This window comes from Engraulis encrasicolus, chromosome 7 (genome assembly GCF_034702125.1).
Source record: "Engraulis encrasicolus isolate BLACKSEA-1 chromosome 7, IST_EnEncr_1.0, whole genome shotgun sequence".
Taxonomy (NCBI): Eukaryota; Metazoa; Chordata; class Actinopteri; order Clupeiformes; family Engraulidae; genus Engraulis; species Engraulis encrasicolus.
The window spans coordinates 10,373,419-10,394,600 of record NC_085863.1 but is presented as its reverse complement, the minus strand read 5'-3'; the positions used below and the strand labels follow the sequence as shown (position 1 = coordinate 10,394,600).

Genomic DNA, 21,182 nt, shown 5'->3' with positions numbered 1-21,182 from the left:
AGCCACCTTTCCAAGGACCTAAGGTCAGAAAGCAACGAGTTGTGGCTGAACGCCACTGAGACTGATCCTCAGGAGCTAGCACTGGGCCTACGATGGTTCTGCCATTCTGACACCCTCGGCTATAAATGTCGTCTCCTGGGCCAGGAAGTACCAACGATGAGAAACATCTATCGGGTGCTAGCTAGCCTCTACGACCCGCTGGGATTCATCATTCCCTTCACCACAAGGGCTAAAGTCTTAGTCCAGTGCCTGTGGAGCAAAGCAAGGGACTGGGATGACCCAGCGCTGCCCGAAGACGCCATGCTGATGTGGACAGAGTGGCAGGAAGAGTTACAGCGACTGCCTCAGATATCCCTGCCCCGCTGCTATGTGAGTCCTCAGATGGACAGAGAGGCTTGCACCAGAACAGTTCACATCTTCTGTGATGCCTCTGAGCGTGCCTATGGCGCCGTTGCTTACCTACGCACTGAGGGTCCAGATGGACATGTGGAGATGTCGTTCCTCACTGCACGTTCCAGAGTAGCTCCCAAGAAGCAACAGTCCATGCCACGCTTGGAGCTTTGTGCAGCGCTGACAGGAGCCCAGGTAGCCGCTCTGCTACGAAGGGAGCTCACCTTGCCTCTCCATGATGTCACCCTCTGGTCAGACTCCACAACTGTCCTGACCTGGATCCAGTCGGAGTCTTGCAGGTTTAAAGTATTCGTTGGCACAAGAGTGGCTGAGATCCAAGAACTGACAAGTGAATGCTCTTGGCGCTATGTCGATTCCAGCAACAACCCTGCAGATGACATCACTCGTGGCAAGACCTTGATGGAAATAGCGGAGGATGGCAGATGGAAGGATGGACCACCATTCCTGTCACAGTCGCCTGAGTATTGGCCCACAAAGCCTTCAGCGGCTGTAACAGACGACGAAGCAGAGACACGGAAAACAATGTTCTGTAGCCTGGTCACCACCACTGCGCCTCCAGCCCTCCCTGACCTAGAAAAGTTCTCCTCATTCCGAGATCTGGTTCATGCGGTTGCACTTTCTCGTCATGGGGCGGCCGCAGGTCAAAGCAGTCCAACAGCAGAAGACTATAGGGCAATAGAGATGGAAATGCTCCAACGATCGCAGCAAGACAGCTTTGGAGAAGAGTACGCCCTCCTGTCTGCTGGTAAGCCCTTGACATCTACCAATCGGCTGCTCACACTTGCTCCAGAGTTGGACCAGGCTACTGGACTCATAAGAGTTGGAGGCCGTCTTCGCCGCAGCCAAGACCTGGAACCAGACATGGTCCATCCAGTGGTGCTAGATCCAGCACACAAGATCACAAGACTAATAGTGCATGACGTGGATGAAGACCTAAGGCACCCTGGCACAGAGCGCCTCTTTGCCGAGCTTAGGAGGAGATTCTGGATATTGCATGGCCGTGAGGCTGTTAAACGGCATCAGCAGTTCTGTCCAGAATGCAAGCGGTGGAGAGCTCAGCCCAAAGTCCCCCTCATGTCAGACCTCCCTGAAGCCAGACTGCGCTTGTTCAAGCCCCCCTTTTACTCCACAGGAGTTGACTGTTTCGGGCCGTTCACAATCAAAGTTGGACGGCGCTCAGAGAAAAGGTGGGGAATACTGTTCAAATGTTTGACAACAAAGGCAGTCCACATTGATGTTCTGACAAGTATGGACTCTGACGCATTTCTGATGGCCTTGCGTCGATTCATCGCCAGAAGAGGAAAGCCATCAGAAATTCTATCAGATCAGGGCACAAATTTCAAGGGGGGAGATCGAGAGCTTCGTGAAGCCTTCCAAGCATTGCATCCTGACCTGAAAGAGCAGTTGTCACAGCACCAGATCAGCTTCAAGTTCAACCCCCCCAGTGCACCTCACTTCGGTGGCATTTGGGAGAGAGAAATAAGATCAGTTAAAGCTGCCCTGTACGCCACTGTGCAACCACACGCCATACCAGAGGAGGTGTTGCGCACTGTCTTGATTGAAGTGGAGGGAATCCTAAATTCCAAGCCCCTTGGATATGTGTCTAGTGATGTGGCGGACACAGACCCTGTAACCCCAAACTTGTTGCTGATGGGGCGGCTAGACCCGTCCCTGCCCCAAGCCGTTTATGAGGAGTCGGAGCTCCTTAGCAGGAAGAGATGGAAGCACTCTCAAATCCTTGCTGATCAGTTCTGGGCGCATTTCATTCGCCACTACCTCCCAACACTTCAGACCCGGGCTAAGTGGCATAAGGAAACGCCAGCTCATCAGCCTGGAGACATCGTCCTGGTGGTAGACCCCCTGCTGCCCAGGGCCCTCTGGCCTGTGGGCCGGATCACCAAGGTGCTCCCTGGAACCGATGGCCGCATCCGGACAGCAGAGATCAGCGTCAAGGACAGGCACTACATCAGGCCGGTGGCCCGACTCATCCCACTGCCTGCCGTTCCAGACCTGGACTCCATCCCCGTCCCTTCGCGTCCTTCAGATGAGGACAAACTGGACCAGTAACCAGTTTGGGGGCGGCTGTTGTGAAGGACTAGAGACTGTTCACATTACCAGGTAGCCTCCTGCTGGCCATCCGTGCGTCCTGCGCGTGCAACCCTTGTGGCTACACTTGTGCAGTTAATTGGAGTGCGAGTCAGAGGGTTGTATGCGCAGACCAGTGGATGAGGAGGCAGACATTTGAAAGGAACCCCTTCGGTTCTGTGGACTGTTTGTGCCGTTTGTGTGTTCAGAAACCGTAAGTGTTGGCATTTCTTGTTTGTGTAGGACTTAGTTAAATGTTCGTTTGTAGAATGTCATTATTAATAACCGCATATTTGCCGACAGTTGCGTTCATAGCGTGCACCGCGTGTCCCGCGCTACCGCGGTTAAGTTAACTTATAATGTGTAACTTTTCCTGCCGTGTTAGACGGAGATTATGCTTCTAACTTGATAATATGTTGTCTATAACGGTGTAACATATCATTGTAATAACGTGTATGTCTAGATTTAAGTGGAGATTTGGTCATTTCATGTAGTGGTGCTTGGTTAGCTATTTTCCATGTGTGTCAGTGTATGATTAGCCATGCTGCTTAGCCATTAATATTGTAGTCACCATGCTTATGTTTCTAAGTGGCACTGTTGCATTTGTTTTACTTGTAGAAACCACAACCTTTATCATCACAACACAACACGACTAAAGTAACATCCACAACTCTAATGTCACAACTTCAGTAATACAACTCTCAACTGTGAACTTCACCATTCTTTCAATAAATACTCTGGACCTGTACATCATTGTCTGCATTTTAATCAGATGCCCCACGGTGGCTCCTACAGATAAACTTACTAGGATCAACGATCAAAACAGTGTGTGTGCTGCGCCTACTGAATCCAAGTGCAGAAAAAACATATCCATATAGATTATTACATAATGCACCATCTTATTACATTTCCATCAAAAAAAAAAGTTGCGGCCGCATTCCGTAATAAATTTCGCATTTTGTAATAATTTATTACAAGATGAGAAAAAAGTTATTACGAAATGCGTTCAAGAAATGTATTACGAAATGCGTAAATTATTACACAATGCGGCGATTGTCACCACATTATGTAATAATTTGTTACATTATTACATATTGCACCGTTATTACATAATGCGGCGTTACACCTTCTTATGAGTGCACATATACGCCACTATCAATTTATTAGTTTCTAAAATATTCAAATCTCACCTCAGGGGAGATGTCGTCAGCATCTCTAGCCTGTTGTTGCTTCTGTTGCCTCTGAACTGTCCCAGGTCGACTCAGGCTCACCAGCGTGCTCTGACTGTATGGTCTCATGGGCTTGACGTCAGTCATTCTAGAATCAGTTGTCCCGCACATTTCATAATTGTAGGTATGGTGCAAAGTTCCATCAGAGTACATTGTTGGATAGTAAGGGATGACGGGGAGATTATTGGCTGATTTATAGAATAACTTTCTCTGTCTCCATCTGTAGATTTTAACAGATATAATCGCAATGACAGAGAAAATAAAAAGTATCGACACTACAATGAGAGCCAACAACAAAAAGAAAGTCAAGTTGTTATTGTAATCCTTGTCGTGTGTAAACTCGGTGAACTCTGACAGCACTTCAGGGAAGCTGTCGGCCACTGCCACGTTCACAGTGACTGTAGCAGAGCGAGAGGGCTGTCCGTTGTCCTCCACTATAACAGTGAGTTTCTGTTTCACAGCATCTTTATCAGTCACCTGCCGCACAGTTCTGATCTCTCCATTCTGTGCGCCCACTTCAAACAGCGGCCTGTCTGCAGCTTTCTGTAGTTTATATGAGAGCCAGGCATTCTGTCCAGAGTCCACATCTACAGCCACCACTTTAGTGACCAGATAGCCGATATCAGCTGATCGAGGGACTATTTCAGCCACAGCAGAGCTACTGGTCTGTACTGGATAAAGTATCTGAGGCGCGTTATCATTCTGATCCTGTACAAAGATCTTCAGCGTTGCGTTGGTGCTGAGAGGAGGAGTACCACCGTCTTGTGCTTTAATTTTTATATTAAACGATTTAAGCTGTTCATAATCAAAAGATTTAGTTGCATATATCACTCCTGTGTCCGAATTTATAGAAATATATGAAGCAAGAGAGGCACCATTTAAAGCCCCTTCCTCGAGAAAGTAAGATACGCGTGCATTGGGACCCCAATCGGCATCCTTAGCATTTACCGTAAATATAGACAAAGATGGGGAGTTATTTTCATTCACATACACATCATATGTGTCCTGTTCAAACTGAGGAGCATTGTCATTAATGTCTGATATCTTTACAGTCAGTGTCTCTCTGCTAGAGAGCGGAGGAGTGCCTCCATCCACTGCTGTGACGGTTATATTGTACTCGGGTAGCTGTTCTCTGTCCAGTGCTGAATCTGTCACCAGGTTATAGTAGGTGGATAAGGACCGCACTATTTTAAATGGAGAATTGCGGTCAATAGAACAAGTGACTTTTCCATTGTCTCCTGCATCGAGGTCTTGGACATTCAGCATTGCTACGACTGTTCCCATTGCTGCGTTTTCAGGTAACGCACCGTTAAATGACATGACGGTTAATTTTGGCACGTTATCATTTACGTCGGTGACATCAATAATAACTTCACATGAGTCTGTTAACCCACCGTTATCTTTAGCTACAACTTTTATCTTGAATTGTTTGTTTTTCTCATAATCAATAGGCCCACCGACATTAATTTGTCCAGACCCCACGTCAATAGCAAACAATGCCATAATATTCGCTGGGGCATGACCAAAGAAGTACTGAATATGAGCATTTACTCCCTCGTCGGCGTCAGCCGCCATCACAGTTATCACCAAAGTGCCAGTCACCGAATTTTCAGGAATAGACGCTTTGTACACAGCTTGGTTAAAAACCGGAGCGTTGTCGTTATGATCAAGAACAGTGATGTGGATTTTTACGGTGCCAGACCTTTGTGGGCTTCCGCCATCGACGGCAGTGAGAGTGAGATAATGATGCTCTTTCTTCTCTCTGTCTAGAGGTGTTTTTAAAACCATTTCAACATTCTTACTGCCGTCTGAACTGCTCTTTACATTGAGATCAAAATGGTCGGTCGGTTTTAAAACATATTTTTGTAGCGTGTTAATGCCCACATCGGGATCTATCGCAGCACCCAAAGAAAAGCGCGCTCCGGGCAGGGCGGATTCGCTTATTTCTTGGTCTATTTCATTCTTGGGGAAAATGGGACTGTTATCGTTTACATCTTGTATATCAATCGTTATACTATAAAGCTCCATGGGATTTTCTAGAATGACTTCAAAGCTGAGACTACACGCTTCTATATCTCCGCATAGCTGCTCTCGGTCCATTCTTTGTTTCACCAGCAGCTGTCCTTTCTCTCTATCCAGCCCAACGTACTCACTGCCATCCGATGTGAACACACGAGCTCTCCCGGACACAAGCCTCTTCAGTTCAATGCCAAGATCGTTTGCTATATTCCCAACAACGGATCCCTTCGACATTTCCTCTGGTATCGCGTAACGGATTTGTCCAAATGCAAAAGGCATCAGAGAGGTCCACAAAAATACCAGCGATAATTTCCACCTCTCACAACTGAAGCCTTTCTTCATGTCGATGTCAAACTAGGCACGCTAGCAATAGGAACACAACTCTTCTTTCCTTATTGTGCGTAAACAAATGTTTTAAAATCCACCGAACCGAAGGTTTCACTGCACTGTTCCAATGTTTTCGCTGCCTCGTTCACCAAACGCAATGTGATTCGGACCAACCCTTCTTTATCTCTTAATAGAGAATGGGAGGACCAGAGGAGAGCAGAATATGTACAATCGACAGCGACACGTAGGGTCCAAAACAAGTATTGCAATATTGTGCAGCAATTTACCAAGCCTACTGAGGACAATGTAAAACACAAAATAAAATCATATACGAGGGCGTATTGAAAATGACACGATCGATAACAAATGCAAATGAAAAATGCACAGGCCATATGAAGTGCTTTACCAATTTATCTTTACGCACACCTTTACGCGTCCTCTCACTTCCCACGAGTCATGGATAAGGTAAATGTTTTGGATGCCAAAAATAGCCTTTATACGTGTGCACATATATGTCAAATATATGCGTACGCCAAACCTTACATTATTTTAACAGTTGACCTTTACGCACACGCACTAGTCACCGTTTTACACTCTGGGGAAAATAATGCACCCTCTATTTTCCGATGATTCGTTCATACAATTAAATGTTTAAGATGACAGAAATAGCCTCGATATAAGTGCACATATATGCCACTGACAAATTATTTTTTTTTAAAAACTTTCACATCTCACCTCTGGGGAGATATCGTCAGCATCTCCAGCCTGCTGTTGCTTCTGTTGCCTCTGAACTGTCCCAGGTCGACTCAGGCTCACCAGCGTGCTCTGACTGTATGGTCTCATTGGCTTGACGTCAGTCATTCTAGAATCAGTTGTCCCGCACATTTCATAATTGTAGGTATGGTGCAAAGTTCCATCAGAGTACATTGTTGGTGTTGGGTAATAAGGGATGACGGGGAGATTATTGGCTGATTTATAAAACAACTTCCTCTGTCTCCATCTGTAGATTTTAACAGATATAATCGCAATGACAGAGAAAATAAAAAGTATTGACACTACAATGAGAGCCAACAACAAAAAGAAAGTCAAGTTGTTATTGTAATCCTTGTCGTGCGTAAACTCGGTGAATTCTGACAGCACTTCAGGGAAGCTGTCGGCCACTGCCACGTTCACAGTGACTGTAGCAGAGCGAGAGGGCTGTCCGTTGTCCTCCACTATAACAGTGAGTTTCTGTTTCACAGCATCTTTATCAGTCACCTGCCGCACAGTTCTGATCTCTCCATTCTGTGCGCCCACTTCAAACAGCGGCCTGTCTGCAGCTTTCTGTAGTTTATATGAGAGCCAGGCATTCTGTCCAGAGTCCACATCTACAGCCACCACTTTAGTGACCAGATAGCCAATATCAGCTGACCGAGGCACTATTTCAGCTACCATAGAGCTACTGGTCTGGACTGGATAAAGTACCTGTGGTGTGTTGTCATTCTGATCTGTAACTACAATAGTGACGGTGGCATTGCTACTGAGAGGCGGGGATCCTCCATCTAAAGCTTTAACTCTGATGCGTAATTCCTTCATTTGTTCAAAGTCAAAAGCCCGCACAGCATGTATGACACCACTCTCTGAGTTGATGGATACATATGTGGAAATCAAATCATTATTCGTCTGAGTCTCCTCCAAATAATACGATATCCGAGCGTTATGACCCGTGTCTTTGTCACTGGCCTTTACAGAATATACAGACAGGCCCGGTGCGTTATTCTCCATGACATATGCAGTATAACTGCCACTCTCAAAAGCGGGTGCATTGTCATTAATGTCTGATACTTTCAATAGCAACACTTTAGTTGTGGAGTGTGATGGGGTCCCCTGATCAGTAGCTGTCAATGTTATATTGTATTGAGGGACCCTTTCCCTGTCCAATTCCTGATCAGTGACCAATCTGAAAATATTGGCAGACGAAGATTTGATTTTAAAAGGTACGTCTTTATCGACGTGGAGACGCACGTCTCCATTTTTGTCTGAATCTAAGTCTTTAACATTCAGCACTGCTACCACTGTATCGGGTGGAGCATTCTCAGGGATGTTATCAGAAAATGTCATAACAGTGATGACGGGAGCATTATCATTCACGTCCAACACATCAATCAATACTTTTGCTGTGTCTGTTAAATGGCCTTTGTCGCTTGCTTTCACGTCAATTTTATACTGTTTCTTGTTTTCGAAGTCTAAATTGCCCACAACCTTGATGTCACCAGAAGTGCTATCTATATCAAAGACGTCAGCCATGCTATCCATAGAGTGTGAAAAAGAGTACGACACCTCTCCATTTACGCCAGCATCTGCGTCAGACGCACTCACTGTTAACACTACGGTGCCTTTAGGCGAATCCTCGGATAGAGACGCTTTATACAGACGAGACGTAAACACAGGTGCATTATCATTCACATCTAGTACATCAATGTGTATTTTCACTGTTCCTGTCCTGCTTGGAGAACCACCATCTACAGCAGTGAGAGTTAAAATATGCTGCTCGGCATTTTCCCTATCCAGCGTAGTCTGTAGTACCATTTCCAGATATTGACTACCGTCTGAGTGGGATTGTTGATTAAGCTTAAAATGTTCACTTGGAACAAGAGAGTATGACTGAATTGAATTAACCTCGACATCAGAGTCTACGGCATTTTCCAAAGGAAAGCGAGTGCCCACAACAGACCCCTCGCTTATCTTTAGCTTCACAATAGCATGTGGGAATAATGGTGCATTGTCATTAATGTCTAATATCTCGACATCAACACCATGCAGATCGACTGGATTTTCGAGTATAATCTGATAATATAAAGAACACGGCGTCACTTGGCCACACATTTCTTCTCGGTCAATCTTTTCTTTCACAATAAGAGTGCCTCGGTCATTGTTCAGCGCTATGTACTCACGACTGCCTTCAGAGAAAATCCGTGCACGTCCAGTTTTCAATCGTTTAACATCCAGCCCCAAATCCTGTACGATATTCCCCACAACAGATCCCTTTGGCATTTCTTCGGGGATAGAATAGCGGACCTGCCCATGAATAACCAGCGCACTCGCGAACAAAAGAAAGAGCTTGAGGGTCCAAGAAGATCCACTACTGCCGGTTTTCATGGTCACACAATATCCGTCTCCCATGTCTGTACTCCAATAGTAAAAACCGCTTGAAAAAACTGAGTATTTAGCGACAAACACTATACGCTTACATACTACAGAAGGGGATAGGAGAGAGAGCTGTCGTGTGTGCGTCTTTGCAAGCCTAGTGACATTAACAAGTATGGCGGTACGAAAAGAATAGGGAGTGACGGTTTTTGTAATGCCCTAAATGTGTAGTGCTGTCAAACAGCGTCACTTAGAGTTTGTTAGGCATATTGCAGTTTGCCATGGACACATAAAGGCATCTGACCTACCCAAATGCGTAAATGCGCATGACACATCATTGAAATGCACTTTAAATGCCATTCAGGTGACACGGCCCACAAGTTGCAAGAGTTCTATAGGGGACAAATATAGTAAATACACTCTAATTCTTATAGTTTAGGTCAACTGTCATTTAAAAACACACATTTCACCTCAGGAAACTCGCTGCCAAATTCCCCACTAGAGATCCCTTGGGCTTCTCCTCTGGAATGGAATACCGAACATGCGCCGTCACAAAGCACGTATACCAAAGGAGTGTTGTTAACGCCTAGAGGCTGACGTAAATGGTGCTGTGAACGCATCTGTTTGCTATTCTCTAAAGTGATGCAAGCCTCCTGTGTTACCTTAATCCAAAGACATTCAAAATACAAAGCCAGCAAACAAGGAGATACAAGAAATCAGTCGAATGCTTTCATCCATACGAATGCAAACCACATGCCCAACGTGTGAACGACTGTGTAAGATACCAGCAGCCCCGAAATTATTTTCTGTCTGTAGAAAAGCACAATGGACTCCTCCCTAAAATAATGTGGCATATCCCCTCTGCTTAACCAACAGTGGTCCTTACAGACCAGCAGCAGAAGTTCCAAAGAACGTCATGACATAGTCAATGTCACTTGGTTGTATTTAATGCCATGCATACATGCGTCACTTAGCACTCCACGAGTTGCATTATACCATGCATGCGGTTTAAACCGGGAAATCAAAATAGGTTGGAAATTGAGTTAGACAATAAAAAAAACAAGTTAGACAGTAAGCAAGCTAACCACGTCATGATTCCTAATACGAACTGCAGAGGCCTACTTAAGTGAGAAAGCAGGCTGCAACACTGGCGAAACATCAGCTAAACCCTGTTACTACAAGTGCTGTAGTGGATGCTGTCCATGGTGCTGAAACAATGGTGCTGACTTACTGGCTATGATTGATTTACATATAATACATGTAGCATTAGCTTAAATCTTAAGTATTACCAGTTTCGTAATGCTATAAGACTCACCTCTGGGGAGATATCGTCAGCATCAGCCTGCTGTTGCTTCTGTTGCCTCTGAACTGTCCCAGGTCGACTCAGGCTCACCAGCGTGCTCTGACTGTATGGTCTCATGGGCTTTACGTCAGTCATTCTAGAATCAGTTGTCCCGCACATTTCATAATTGTAGGTATGGTGCAAAGTTCCGTCAGAGTACATCGTTGGATAGTAAGGAATGACAGGGAGATTATTTGCTGATTTATAAAACAACTTTCTCTGTCTCCATCTGTAGATTTTAACAGATATGATCGCAATGACAGAGAAAATGAAAAGTATTGACACTACAATGAGAGCCAACAACAAAAAGAAAGTCAAGTTGTTATTGTAATCCTTGTCGTGCGTAAACTCGGTGAACTCTGACAGCACTTCAGGGAAGCTGTCGGCCACTGCCACGTTCACAGTGACTGTAGCAGAGCGAGAGGGCTGTCCGTTGTCCTCCACTATAACAGTGAGTTTCTGTTTCACAGCATCTTTATCAGTCACCTGGCGCACAGTTCTGATCTCTCCATTCTGTGCGCCCACTTCAAACAGCGGCCTGTCTGCAGCTTTCTGTAGTTTATATGAGAGCCAGGCATTCTGTCCAGAGTCCACATCTACAGCCACCACTTTAGTGACCAGATAGCCAATATCAGCTGACCGAGGCACAATCTCAGCTACCATAGAGCTACTGGTTTGCACGGGGTAAAGTATCTGTGGTGTGTTGTCATTCTGATCTGTAACTACAATAGTGACGGTGGTGTTGCTACTGAGAGGCGGGGATCCTCCATCTAAAGCTTTAACTCTGATGCGTAATTCCTTCATTTGTTCAAAGTCAAAAGCCCGCACAGCATGTATGACACCACTCTCTGAGTTGATGGATACATATGTTGAAATCAAATCATTATTCATCTGAGTCTCCTCCAAATAATACGATATTCGAGCGTTGTGGCCTGTGTCTTTGTCACTGGCCTTTACAGAAAAGACAGACAGGCCCGGTGCGTTATTCTCCATGACATATGCGGTGTAACTACCACTCTCAAAAGTGGGTGCATTGTCGTTAATATCTGATACTTTCAAATGCAAAACTTTAGTTGTGGAGTGTGATGGGGTCCCCTGATCAGTAGCTGTCAATGTTATATTGTATTGAGGGACCCTTTCCCTGTCCAATTCCTGATCAGTAACCAATCTGAAAATATTGGAAGACGAAGATTTGATTTTAAAAGGTACGTCTTTGTCGACACTGAGGCGCACATCTCCATTTTTCTCTGAGTCTAAGTCTTTAACATTCAGCACTGCTACCACTGTATCGGGTAGAGCATTTTCAGGGATGTTATCAGAAAATGTCATAACAGTAATGACGGGAGCATTGTCATTCACGTCGAAAACATCAATCAATACTTTAGCTGTGTCACTTAAACGTCCCCGATCCATTGCCTTCACATTCAGTTTATATTGTTTGTTGTTTTCATAATCTAGCTTTCCTAACACCTTTACATCACCAGACGCGCTGTCTATGTCAAACACATCCGCCATGTTATCTGTGTGCGCAAGTGAATATGACACCTCTCCATTCGTGCCAGCATCAGCATCAGATGCACTAACAGTCACCACTACCGTGCCTTTAGGAGAATCCTCAGGTAAAGATGCTTTGTAAACACGAGATGTAAATACTGGCGCGTTGTCATTCACGTCTAATACATCTATATGTATTTTCACTGTCCCTGTTCTACTCGGAGAACCCCCATCTACAGCAGTGAGAGTTAAAACATGCGCCTCTGTAGTCTCCCTATCGAGTATGGTCTGCAGAACCATTTCCAGATATTTAGCGCCGTCTGAGTGGGATTGTTGATTAAGCTTAAAATGGTCGCTTGGAAAAAGAGAATATGACTGGATGGAATTCATTCCAACATCTGCGTCGAAAGCATTTTCTAATGGAAAGCGAGTCCCCACGACAGACCCCTCGCTTATCTCTAGTTTTACAATAGCCTCTGGAAACAATGGTGCGTTGTCATTTATATCTAATATCTCGACGTCAATGCCATGCAGTTCAACTGGGTTTTCGAGTATAATCTGATAATATAAAGAGCACGGTGTTACTTGGCCACACATTTCTTCTCGGTCAATCTTTTCTTTCACAATAAGAGTGCCTCGGTCATTGTTCAGCGCTATGTACTCACGACTGCCCTCAGAGAAAATCCGTGCACGGCCAGTTTTCAATCTTTTCACATCCAGCCCCAAATCCTGCACGATATTCCCCACAACAGATCCCTTTGGCATTTCTTCGGGGATAGAATAGCGGACCTGCCCATGAATAACCAGCGCACTCGCGAACAAAAGAAAGAGCTTAAGGGTCCAAGAAGAAGATCCACTAATGCCAGTTTTCATAGCCACACAATATCCGTATCCCATGTTTGTACTCCAATAGTTAAAACCGCTTAAAAATACCAAGAATTTAGCGACAAATACTATACGCTTACATGCTATACAGAAGAGGATAGGACAGAGAGCTGTCGTCTGTGCGTCTTTGTAAGCCTAGTAATATTAACAAGTATGGCGGTACGAAAAGAATAGGGAGTGACGGTGTTATAATGCCCTAAATATGTGTAGTGCTGTCAAACAGCGTCACTTAGAGTTTGTTTGGTATATTGCAGTTTGCCATGGGCACATAAAGGCATCGGACCTACCCAAATGCGTAAAGGCGCATGGCGCATCATTGAAATGCACTTTAAATGCCATTCAGGCGAGACGACCCACAAGTTCCAAGGCTACTTAATATGGGATGTTAAACATTTACAAATATAGTAAATACACTCCAATTGTTATAGTTTAGGTAGGCTGACATTTAAAAACACATATCTCACCTCAGGACACTCGCTGCTGAATTCCCTATTAGAGATCCCTTTGTCATCTCCTATGGAATGGAATACCGAACATGCGCCGTCATAAAGCACAAATATCAAAGGAGTGTTGTTAACGCATGAGGCTGACGTAAATGGTGCTGTGAATGCATTCGTTTGCTATTGTCTAAAGTGATGCAAGTCCCCAGTGTTACCATAATCCAAAGACATTCAAAATACCAAGCCAGTGAACAAGGAGATACACGGAATCAGTCGAATGCTTTCATCCATACGAAAGCAAACCGCATATCCAAAGTGTGCACGACTGTCTAAGGTACCAGCAGCCACGAAATTATGACTTCTGTCTTTACAAAGATACAATGGACTCCTCCCTAAAATAATGTGGCATATCCACTCTGCTTAACCAACAGTGGCCCTTGGCGACCAGCAACAGAAGTAGGCCTACAAAAGAACTTCATGGTATGGTCAATGTCACTTGGTTGTATTTAATGCCATGCATACGGATGCATCACTTAGCACTCCACGAGTTGCAATACACCATATATTTGGTTTAAACCAGGTGATCAAAATAGGTTGGAAATTAAGTTAGACAATAATTAAGTAAGTCAGACAGTAAGCAAGCTAACAACTTCATGATTCCTAATCCGAACTGCATACCAAAGTGTTCTGAGAAGGCTGCAACACCGGCAAAACATCAGCTAGACTCTGTTACTGCAGTGCTGCAGTGGGCACTGTCCATGGTGTTGAAACCATTGTGCCGATATATTGGCTATGATTGATTTACATATAACACATGTAGCATGAGCTGAAGTATTACCAGTTTCTTAATGCTATAATGCTCACCTCTGGGGAGATATCGTCAGCCTCTCCAGCCTGCTGTTGCTTCTGTTGCCTCTGAACTGTCCCAGGTCGACTCAGGCTCACCAGCGTGCTCTGACTGTATGGTCTCATGGGCTTTACGTCAGTCATTCTAGAATCAGTTGTCCCGCACATTTCATAATTGTAGGTATGGTGCAAAGTTCCATCAGAGTACATTGTTGGGTAATAAGGGATGACGGGGAGATTATTGGCTGTTTTGTAGAATAACTTTCTCTGTCTCCATCTGTAGATTTTAACAGATATAATCGCAATGACAGAGAAAATGAAAAGTATCGACACTACAATGAGAGCCAACAACAAAAAGAAAGTCAAGTTGTTATTGTAATCCTTGTCGTGCGTAAACTCGGTGAACTCTGACAGCACTTCAGGGAAGCTGTCGGCCACTGCCACGTTCACAGTGACTGTAGCAGAGCGAGAGGGCTGTCCGTTGTCCTCCACTATAACAGTGAGTTTCTGTTTCACAGCATCTTTATCAGTCACCTGGCGCACAGTTCTGATCTCTCCATTCTGTGCGCCCACTTCAAACAGCGGCCTGTCTGCAGCTTTCTGTAGTTTATATGAGAGCCAGGCATTCTGTCCAGAGTCCACATCTACAGCCACCACTTTAGTGACCAGATAGCCGATATCAGCTGATCGAGGCACAATCTCAGCTACAGCAGAGCTACTGGTCTGGACTGGATACAGTACCTGTGGCGCGTTATCATTCTGGTCCTGTATTACAATGTTAACTGTGGCATTTCCACTTAATGGTGGCGAGCCGCCGTCCTGAGCCCTGACTTTGATGTCAAAACTACGGAGCTGTTCATAGTCGAATGAGCGCACTGCGTAAATTGCTCCAGATTCAGCGTTTATGGAGACCAGCGTTGACGCAGGTACCCCATTTACCTGAGTGTCTTCTAGTAGGTAGGAGACGCGGGCATTCTGGCAACAATCATCGTCATTGGCTCTCACCGTGAACAGAGACAAGCCCGGGGAGTTGTTTTCTGCAACAGCCGCGGTATATGTCGCTTGTTCAAAAACAGGACAATTATCGTTAACATCTGATATTCTTAAATTGATTGTTTTGGTAGTGGACAGTGGCGGTGACCCCTCATCCGTGGCAGTAATTGTTATGTTGAAGTCAGGGTTCATTTCTCTGTCTAATGTCTGATCTGTCAACAATGTGTAGTAGTTTCTCAGTGATGACTTTATTACAAAGGGGGTGTTTCTCTCCATAGTACATTTGACCTGGCCATTGACACCAGAATCTATATCTTTAACATTAATAACTGCTATTGTAGTCCCGATTGGTGCATTTTCAGAAAGTGGATTAGTAAATGACGTTAATGATATGACTGGGATGTTGTCATTCACATCTATGATATCTATTATGACTACGCATGTATCCTTATGGCCACCATAGTCTTTTGCCTCGACTTTCAACTCGTATTTCTTTGTAGTCTCGTAATCTACGCGCCCGGCTAGAATTATATCACCAGATTTTTCATCTATTTTAAACAGATCTGCATCCATATCTCGCAATGCGTACATCACTTCACCGTTGCTCCCTTTGTCAGCATCAGATGCGCTCACCTTTGTAATAAACGTCCCTCTTGTGGCATTTTCTGCCACTGACGCTTTATATCGCTTCTTAGTAAAGACAGGGGCATTATCATTAACATCTAATACTATGATGTTTATCTTCATGCTGCCAGTTTTGGGGGGATTGCCACCGTCCACTGCAGTTAAAACCAGAGAAAAATGTTCTTTCTTTTCCCGATCAAGGGGCTCTTGCAACATCATTTCAATATTCGTACTTCCGTCTGAATGGGTTTCATATTTAAGAACAAAATTATCGGTTGGCTTTAGGCTGTAGCTCGTTATTGCATTTACGCCGACATCCGGGTCATGGGCGCTGTCTAAACCGAAGCGAGCTCCGGGAAGAGCATTTTCCCTAATTTCAATGGTAATCTCCTCTTTCGAAAACGACGGGGAATGGTCATTGATATCTACTATTTCAATAGTCACTTCATACAGCTCGATTGGATTCTCCAGAATCATCTCTAAGGTGAAACTACAGGGAGAAATCTGTTTACAGAGGAGCTCCCTGTCTATTTTCTCACTCACCGCCAGCGTCCCTTTGTCTGTGCTCAGCTCGACATAGCCACTGTTGTCCCCGGCTACTATACGAGCTCGTCCGCTCCGTAGACGCTTTATGTCGATGCCTAAATCCTCTGCTATGTTTCCAATAACAAAGCCTTTGCTTGTTTCTTCTGGCACAGAATACCTGACCTGTCCATTCACGGTACAGATGTAAGACAGCGCAAGAAGCAAAATAACACAAAAGCCTCTTCTGCAAATACAATCCCACATCACACCGATGGCCATTGCGCATATCCAGTAAGGTTTGCAGAAAAGGATCTCTGAACAATGTTATCCACGCAAAAATGTGTATCAAGATGCTTCAATAAATCCGAAAGATGAACAGCTATTCACAACCGTCTTCCTTCGTGGTGTCCATCGTTTTACTAATGACGTCGATACGCCAGTGGCTCCTAATAAAATGGGAGGAACCGAGGTTGAGGAGCAAGCCTCTTTCACCACTGATCCAACAGCGGCTCTTACAGACCGATGAAAGAACCGCATCTGCATGCATTCAGAGTATTGTTGCTGACAACACTCATAATTCGATCATACCAAGCGTGGGAAAATGCCAGATATAACCATATACCCAACTTGTGAAAAGAAAATAGACATTTGAAATCAAATAAAGAAGATCGACAATAAATGTATTTTAAAATGTCGCTGTCCACATAATGTGGTGCTGAAATTGTCAGGTTTTTTGTTTGTTTTTAAAGGGGTTAATTAGGTGGCAACTGATTTTGTCCAACAAGCTATTGATCAATTAGTTATTGGCTAATGCATCCAAATAACATAACCCTAATATAACAAACAACCACAGCACTGCAGACAATATGCATCTTGAAATCAGAACTGGGTCTACACTTTAGCTAGTTACTGGTACTGTACTGATCAATCCCGTCATCATGCATTTTTTTTAATCTCATTCTCTCTTAAGCACATAGTCATACGCACACAGAGTGAGAAACTACACTCCATACTGTGCCATGGTAAGGAATCACAGAAGTCTCACATAGCTAGAGTTTACAATATAAAATGTAAACAAAACACAGCTCCTTACTGTCTCATAGCCTACAAGTCAATGGATACAGAGAGTATACAGTAAGATACAGTGTTAATTCACTTTGAGAGTTGATGTAACATCTTTCGGAGTACATATGGTCCCAGTGAACTCGCCAAGTGTTGAATTACAACTGCATTTTTCATTGTATACCAACCCACTGCACACTCACATGTACACACCTACACATGCACTAAGACCTTTATTACTACCTCCACACTTATATAACCCTCCACAACCACTGCCATACAATTACAATTTGTATTCCTTCACACCCCGCACTAGCCTGGGAACTCCCATACTGCCTTTAGTTCTACACAATCGTTTCGATCTGAAAGACAGTATGGCGAGGATGACTCATAACGTCCAAGATCATCGGATCTGTGTCATAATGACCAAGCATTCAGACCTTTACAGTTTCTCTGCCCAATCAGAGAGCAGGGCAGTGTGTCATAATAGCCACAAGTATTCCGGCCCCTATGGAATTTACAATAGGCAACTCACTTGTGATTAGGTCTGGTGTTAACCAGGCAAACCCCGCACCAATGGAAAGTATAGTCTCAAAAACAGTATTCTCACTGGATGCCATGTGTCACGGTGTATGTGCCAAATAAACAACCCTGAATACTTGCTATCAGTGGAGAATTGCATACGGAAGCAGCCATTGACCCTGTATTCTGCCCAAACCTCAAAGTCCCTCTGTCACCAGAGGTGTCCACACAGACCAGACTCTGACTGAGAGGCTGTAAGCACTTGACCTTAAGTCACTATTTCTCTCATCTTTGATCATGTACACTTCTTACGTCCCAGCTCTGCTTGCCTCTGCATGGGATGGGAAGTAGGGTACATATACATCCTCTCCTTGCTGTACCGACGTATTGGCTATGATTTATTTACATGTACATGTAGCATGAGCTAGACTCTGAAGTATTACCAGTTTCTTAATGCTACAATGCTCACCTCTGGGGAGATATCGTCGGCATCTCCAGCCTGTTGCTTCTGTTGCCTCTGAACTGTCCCAGGTCGACTCAGGCTCACCAGCGTGCTCTGACTGTATGGTCTCATGGGCTTTACGTCAGTCATTCTAGAATCAGTTGTCCCGCACATTTCATAATTGTAGGTATGGTGCAAAGTTCCGTCAGAATACATTGTTGGGTAATAAGGGATGACGGGGAGATTATTGGCTGATTTATAGAATAACTTTCTCTGTCTCCATCTGTAGATCTTAACGGATATGATCGCAATGACAGAGAAAATAAAAAGTATTGACACTACAATGAGAGCCAACAACAGAAAGAAAGTCAAGTTGTTATTGTAATCCTTCTCGTGCGTAAACTCGGTGAACTCTGACAGCACTTCAGGGAAGCTGTCGGCCACTGCCACGTTCACAGTGACTGTAGCAGAGCGAGAGGGCTGTCCGTTGTCCTCCACTATAACAGTGAGTTTCTGTTTCACAGCATCTTTATCAGTCACCTGCCGCACAGTTCTGATCTCTCCATTCTGTGCGCCCACTTCAAACAGCGGCCTGTCTGCAGCTTTCTGTAGTTTATATGAGAGCCAGGCATTCTGTCCAGAGTCCACATCTACAGCCACCACTTTAGTGACTAGATAGCCGAGATCAGCTGATCGAGGGACTATTTCAGCCACCATAGAGCTACTGGTCTGTACTGGATATAGTATTTGAGGTGAGTTATCATTTTGGTCTTGTATGATAATATCCAGTGTCATGTTGCTGCTAAGGGGAGGAGACCCTCCATCTTGGGCTTTAATGCAAACTTTAATCTTTTTCATCTGTTCATAGTCAAAAGACCTCACTGCATGAATGACTCCACTCTCTGCATTGATGGAGATGTAAGAAGAGACAGGACTTCCTGCCCATGCTGTGTCATCTAGAAGGTAAGCTATTCTAGCATTTTGGTTCCAGTCCTTATCTACGGCACTAGCTTTGAAAATTGACACACCTAGCAGGTTGTTTTCAACGATGAAGGCCTCGTATGTGTTCTTAGAGAACTCAGGGGAATTATCGTTCACATCAGACACCTTCAGGGAAAGAGTTGTTTGGCTGGATAGTGGAGGAGAGCCAGAATCTCTGGCCGTGATTGTAATATTATATTCTGGAACACGTTCACGGTCCAAAGGTGCATCGGTGACAAGTGTATAATAGCCTCTTAGGGAGGACTTTAATTTGAAAACGGCATTTTGATCAACTTTCAAATCCACATTTCCATTCTCATCAGAATCACTATCTTTAACATTCAATATGGCAACCGATGTGCCTATAGGGGCATCCTCTGCTATAGGTGATGAAAAGGACATGATATTTATGGTGGGTGCGTTATCATTGACATCTAACACCTCCACTATCACTTTGCTAGAGTCTCCTAAGCCCCCCTGGTCTTTTGCCTCTATACTAATTTCATATTTCTTAACTTTTTCATAGTCAAGGTCTCCTTTAAGAGAAATCACACCAGTATTCTCATCTATGGAAAACAGTACAGCTACGTTGCCTTTGAGGTTTGCAAAACTATAATTTATCATTCCATTTGTGCCACTGTCTGCATCACTTGCATTTACTGTGGTGATATATGTTCCCCTCTGGGCATTTTCAACTACTGTTGCTCTGTATACTGACTGATTAAACACGGGTGCATTATCATTGACATCGAGCACAATGACTTTAATATTAACAGTGCCGGATCTGGGAGGGTCTCCCCCATCCACTGCTGTCAATGTTAAGGACAGCTGTGGATGCAGCTCTCTATCTAATGGTTTTTGTAAAACCATCTCTGCATATTTTATCCCATCTGGACGAGTATGCTGTTTAAGAATGAAGTTATCGTTCTCAGTCAGTATGTAATTTTTCAGTGTATTTACCCCGACGTCAAGGTCCTCTGCGCTGCCTAATAGAAAGCGAGCGCCCGGTGTGGCTGATTCGCTAATATCCAGATTAATCTCATTTTTCTGAAAAGTCGGAGCATGATCGTTTACATCCAATATTTCCACCGTGACGTGATGTAATTCCATAGGGTTGTCGAGGATAATTTCAAAGGTGAAACTACACGGCGTGGTATCGCCACAAAGCTCCTCGCGGTCTATTCTCTCGCTGACCAGCAAAAGTCCTTTGTCTGCATTCAGCTCGGCGTATTGGAGACTGTCTCCTTTCACGATGCGAGCCCGTCCGAGCCGCAGCCTTTTCGCATCCAAGCCGAGATCCGCCGCGATATTGCCAATCACAGAACCCTTCCTCATCTCCTCCGGAATGGAGTACCGAATCTGTGCCAGTACGGATTGGATACACAAAGCCGCTAATACCACCAGCATCCATTTTGTTCTTCGACGAGTTTCCATAGTCCCTTCGTGTCGTGCTTTTTAAATCCGGTCCAAATCTTAAACCTGGACACGGACGCCTTAATATTCAGTGACGATACGCATACACATCAGCATAATCTACCGTAAAATTTGAAAGAAAATGATCGGGAGGAATACACACGAGCGTTCTCTGAGCCGGGTTGTTTTGCAAGCATCCCTTTTCTTCTCCTCCTTTACTCTCCTCCCTTCCACCCCCCTAACACAAGAGGAGGAGGACCAATACTGCCTATGATACACTCTTATTTTGCCTTGGCCAACAGCGGCCCTCAGAGTCAGAAACGTTGTATGACAATTTATCAAAAGAACCCATCATGCCAAACAACTCCCAACACCTCCTATAGATTATGAAATGAAATGGAAAAATAACAATGACA

At 44.4% G+C, this 21,182-nt stretch overlaps 4 protein-coding genes across 13 annotated transcripts in view; all 4 read right to left on the bottom strand.

The window, feature by feature from the left end:
- The window catches only part of LOC134452453 (protocadherin beta-16-like), a 239,861-nt gene that overhangs the window by 105,039 nt on the left and 113,640 nt on the right, over positions 1 to 21,182 (bottom strand). The gene's annotated exons all lie outside the window — the stretch shown is intronic.
- Positions 3,754 to 9,209, bottom strand: LOC134453260 (protocadherin gamma-A12-like). The gene is made up of 2 exons (XM_063204133.1): positions 6,807 to 9,209; positions 3,754 to 3,813 (listed from the first exon to the last, which is right to left on the bottom strand). Exons 1-2 carry the CDS (start codon positions 9,207 to 9,209, stop codon positions 3,805 to 3,807), a joined length of 2,412 nt encoding a protein of 803 aa, XP_063060203.1. The 3' UTR covers positions 3,754 to 3,804.
- Positions 10,354 to 12,987, bottom strand: LOC134452457 (protocadherin gamma-A12-like). Its single transcript, XM_063202860.1, has one exon. The coding sequence runs from the start codon at positions 12,928 to 12,930 to the stop codon at positions 10,483 to 10,485; it is 2,448 nt and encodes an 815-aa protein (XP_063058930.1). The 5' UTR covers positions 12,931 to 12,987; the 3' UTR covers positions 10,354 to 10,482.
- On the bottom strand, positions 18,212 to 21,009 carry LOC134452461 (protocadherin gamma-A11-like). Its single transcript, XM_063202863.1, has one exon. The coding sequence runs from the start codon at positions 20,785 to 20,787 to the stop codon at positions 18,370 to 18,372; it is 2,418 nt and encodes an 805-aa protein (XP_063058933.1). The 5' UTR covers positions 20,788 to 21,009; the 3' UTR covers positions 18,212 to 18,369.

Coding starts and splice junctions, on each gene's coding strand:
- LOC134453260 (XM_063204133.1), bottom strand. CDS start 9,209: ATGAAAACCGGCAGTAGTGGATCTTCTTGGACCCTCAAGCTCTTTCTT.
- LOC134452457 (XM_063202860.1), bottom strand. CDS start 12,930: ATGGGATACGGATATTGTGTGGCTATGAAAACTGGCATTAGTGGATCT.
- LOC134452461 (XM_063202863.1), bottom strand. CDS start 20,787: ATGGAAACTCGTCGAAGAACAAAATGGATGCTGGTGGTATTAGCGGCT.